The sequence below is a fragment of the Ochotona curzoniae genome, unplaced genomic scaffold (genome assembly GCF_017591425.1).
Source record: "Ochotona curzoniae isolate NIBS_2020 unplaced genomic scaffold, NIBS_Ocur_1.0 scaffold_4921, whole genome shotgun sequence".
NCBI classification, from domain to species: domain Eukaryota; kingdom Metazoa; phylum Chordata; class Mammalia; order Lagomorpha; family Ochotonidae; genus Ochotona; species Ochotona curzoniae.
In genome coordinates this window covers 125,539-130,136 of record NW_024467125.1, presented here as the reverse complement: position 1 = coordinate 130,136, position 4,598 = coordinate 125,539, and the positions used below count along the sequence as shown (strand labels likewise).

Below are 4,598 nucleotides of genomic sequence, written 5' to 3'. Positions count from 1 at the left end.
TAAGCACCAAGGATAAGCAATATTTATTTATATGACTTTAACAAATGGATGGGGGATATTCTTATGACTTTTAAAAATATTATCTTTAAACCTTTTATGGACATAAATTTAACAGGATTATTATATTTCCTAAATAAAATTCTAAGATGTTAGTCATATTTCACTGGCTCAATCATCTCCTTTAGTTTTTCTACAGTATGGTTGTTTATATTTTTTTACTACTCAGCTATTAAAAAAAACAAAATGCAGTTATTTGTGGCTAAATGGGCCAAACTGGAAACTATAATGCTAAGGGAAATGAGCGAATCCCAAAAGGTTAGATACCACATGTTTGCCTTGTTTATATTTTTTAATTGCCCTACCAGATAACATGCAATGCAATGCAATGGGTCATTCATCTACAGTGTGCTCAAAGGAATTAAGCATTGAAGAAGAATAGTGAACAGAGTAAGCAAGTTCTGCTTCCTCCTGTGAAAAATGCATCACAGTGCCTGATCCCAAGGCCTGAGGCATGATGTCCATTACACTTCTTAGACTCAACACCATGGGTTCCACTATGCATTAGGGAAAAACAGTCTTTTCAAAGCCTTCTTCATGTCTGTGTTCCTCAGGCTGTAGATGAAGGGGTTCAGCATGGGAATGACCACAGTGCACATCACTGAGGCTGCTGCAGTTGAGGCAGAATTTGGGACAGTGCTGGCACTGAAGTAAACACCTATGATTGTGCCATAAAACAGGAAAATGGTCAAGAGATGAGAGGCACAGGTGGAAAAGGCTTTATAATTGCCATGAGCTGATGAGATGGCACGGATTGAGGAGGCAATCTTAGAGTAAGAGTACAGGATCCCAGCCAAGGAACCACCCCCAAAAAGCACAACTGCAAAGTACATTATGATGTCATTGAGAAAGGTGTCAGAACAGGCAAGTTGGACCACCTGATTCAACTCACAGAAAAAGTGTTGGATTTCCATGTGTGAGCAGAAGCTCAGTCTCAGCATCAGCAAGCTGTTTAGCAAGCCATACAGGACACTGATAGTCCAGCATAATAGAACGAGCTGCATGCAGAAATTGGAGTTCATGATGACCATGTAGTGTAGGGGGTGACAGATGGCCACAAACCGGTCATAGGCCATCACGCCCAGAAGAAAATCATCTAATTCTGCAAAGATTATGAAGAAGAACATCTGTGTGATGCAGCCAGCATAGCTTATGACTTGGCTCTGCGTCTGAATGTTTAGCAGCGTTTTCGGGATAGTGGTGGAGGTGAAGCTGACATCCACAAATGACAGGTTGACTAGGAAGAAGTACATGGGTGTGTGCAGGTGGGTGTTTGAAAATATGGCCAGGATGATTGGCAGATTCCCAATCACACATATCACATACATGGAGAGGAACAGCCCGAATATGATAGGCTGCAGGGCTGGGTCCTCTGAGAATTCCAGGAGAAGGAATTCTGAAAGCTGAGTTTGGTTGATCAGCTTCATGTGGTACAGATCACTGTCAGAAAGAAGCCATTGAACCTGAAAAGTATTCTTTAAAAACAAACATACAGATGTAACCAACACAGCAGAAATCCCAACTTTATTTTGTCCCTTTCAGAATTAGAATTTAGAGTTGGAATGGTACTAATTTTGGTCCTTCCCAGTGGTTTCACTGAGAAATATGTCCTTACTACCCACAATGCTTCTCTAAATCATCAAAAACTTCTTATATAATATGAGATATTCTTTGACCACTTGAGTAATATCTACTCATCAGCTGTTAAAAACACACCATTGATTTTTCCAATCGACTATGTGAAGGATAGATCAGCGGAAGAAGCTGCATCTAATGTGTTGTTCCATGCATCTAAAGAGATGAAGAGTTTCAGTTCTGATTATGCAATGAAGTGCTCTTCAGACACAGGGTTCAAGTGAAGGCAGAAGTGCTACAGTTTTGAGCACATGACTCAATCGCGTTAAACAAAAAGGAAGCACAAAGGATATCAAATGATAAGAAAGACTCAAAATGTAGTAGATTGGAAATATACATGAAGCTGACTTAGTAAGGCTCTGCTTGCAGAACTGAAATTTTGTAGGTTTAATTTATGTGGGTGTGGAACCGTGGATGAGTTAGTGACTTTGACAACAAAAACTACAAGGTTTCTCACATCCACTTACATTCTACTGAGGGTCCATCAAAATGTCTTACATAAATGTAGCTAAAAACTTCACTTATTTTTGTGTGCACATTTTGCAAAATAGAGTTGTTCAAATTTTGATGACCTCTCTTAAGTTTGGATTAGCATATATTTTTGCATCAGACATTTTGGAGCACACCAATCTACCTTGTAAATACATTTTTTACTGTACTGAAATAAACTCAAGAATGATCAGTGAGCTTCATGGCAGGAAATAAGCTACCAATAATGGTCAATCATTGTAGTTGGGAAGACAATAAGGGTAGGAATAAATCTTTCTCACCTGATGGTACACCAAGAAAGCACTGAAATTGCAGGAGAAAATGAGTGTGACAGGAAAGCCTTGAGTGTATCCAACTCATAGATGATGAAATAATTTGTCAAGCAGGTGTCTTTGATAGAGCTCTTCTTACTGTCTGGTTAAGATAACATTGAGTTATGTGAAAGAAGACAGGCCTGTGCATTCCAGCAGCTGATACTATCAGGATTTCCATGCAGACATTTCCTCTCTCCCACTCCTTTCCTGTCAATACTGGGAGAGTTAGTTACAGCAACTGCTCACTGCCTGAATGGGCAGGGTGGTGATTCAGTCTGCAGAGGCTGTTCCAGGGCCAAGGATTGTGATCTTGGCTTCTCTAGTTTCATGTGTTGGACAACCAGGCCCCTTCTCACTGCCAACTTACTACAACCTCATTTTAACACATATCCACCAAACAGAGAAAATTCCCTCTCTACTTCCTCCAGATTACCTAATTCTGCAAAGTTGGCTATATGTATTCAAGGAAACTTATACCACTCATTGTCTGTTAGAACTGATCTTTTCTTGCCCTCATTTCTTCATTAGAGATGATTATTGCCCTAGGAGATCCTATATTTTCCTCTCCTTTGATAATCATTGATAAATACATTCAATAGTTATGTAGAGCAGTCACGACCACAGACCTATCCCAGGTTTTCACAAGGTTAGTTCAGTGTTTGGTTAACTCCAGGGAAAGCTGTCTGTGTCCAAAGTGTGGGATTCCTCTCACAGTTTCTGCCAGACTTATCTGCATTTCACTTTTATGACTAAAGCATTTGTATGAATGCCCAAATTCCTCCCGAAATAGTGGATGCTACAGACTGAAGCTCTGTCCAAGGCAAAGCAGAGGAAAGGAGAGAAGCACTCATCCCTGAGCCAGACTCAGGACCCCAAATGCAACAAGCAGACTGCTTCTAGCCCAAAGTTGCACAGTTTGAGGCACCACAGCAGAGGAACTACTTACAGTTCCCAGCACCTGCTCATTAGGCAGCTCCCTGAACTCCAGGCACCTGCTGGTCCTGAGGGACTCTGGCCATGACACAAAGCCATTCTCTTGCAGGTGTTTCCCAAGACAGCATGATGGTCTCAGGTGAATACTCTCTTTCCCCTGCTCTGTGGCAATCGCAAATAATTGCCATTTAGTTCCTCACATTAAAAAGTTTTGTTGAGCGAGATAAGTCAGTTCCCCTAAGACAATTATCATGTGTCTGCTTGTATGTCATATTTAGCATTGAACACAAAAATTATGTAGAAATGGAAAGAGCATCTTGAGATTTAATTGTTGTTTCTACTCCTGGGATACTGTGATATCTCTAATGTATTATTTGTTGAATATAATGGTTAGTGGTACACTAAGCCTGTGAGTAATATATTGTAGTTAATATTTTTTAATGCAACTTAAAATAATTTATTATGTATTTCAAATTCATTAGTTATTAGTTTCTCAATACTTATGTGGGATAATATATTTTTCAAAGATTATAAATTTTTATTGCAAATTCAAATATATGGAGAGGAGGAGAGGCAGAAAAGAAAATATTCTGTCCAATGATTTATATCCCAAGTGACATCACTGGTTTAAGAGGAGCCAATCCAAAGCCAGGAGCCAGGAGATTCTTCCGGGTCTCCCACACAGGTGCATGATCCCAAGGTTTTGGGCCATCCTCAACTGCTTTCCCATAACAGAAGCTGGGAGCTAGATGCAAGCATGACTGCTGGGATTAAAACCAGTGTCCATATGGGATTCTGATGCCTACAAAGAAAGAACTTTATCCACTAGGCCTCTACAGCAGGTCCATTACTTACATAGGATAATTTTGAAGGTGATACGAATGCAATTACCATGCTTTAATTATTACAAATGCTAACACATATCAATTCTCATGTTATGTGACTTAACAAATGAAAATTATTTCTTAAAAATCTTTAAAATAATTTATTGTAAAATTGTACTATTTAATTGGGCCATCTAGATCGGGCCATCTAGCATTAGTAACTGCTGGCACTAATCAAGAACAGGGGCTAAGAGTAGGACTGGTAGGGTAAATTTGGAGACTCCCTTGCTGGCAACTGCTTCCATTGGTGAGTGAGAGCTGGGGTTATAGGTGGGACAGTCAGGGA

The 4,598-nt window shown here is 39.8% G+C and overlaps 1 protein-coding gene across 1 annotated transcript; it reads right to left on the bottom strand.

The window, feature by feature from the left end:
* Nucleotides 1-554: 554 nt before the first annotated feature.
* Nucleotides 555-1,385, bottom strand: LOC121149979 (olfactory receptor 7A10-like). The gene has a single exon (XM_040970610.1). The coding sequence runs from the start codon at nt 1,383-1,385 to the stop codon at nt 555-557; it is 831 nt and encodes a 276-aa protein (XP_040826544.1).
* Nucleotides 1,386-4,598: the final 3,213 nt, after the last annotated feature.

Coding starts and splice junctions, on each gene's coding strand:
- LOC121149979 (XM_040970610.1), bottom strand. CDS start 1,385: ATGTATGTGATATGTGTGATTGGGAATCTGCCAATCATCCTGGCCATA.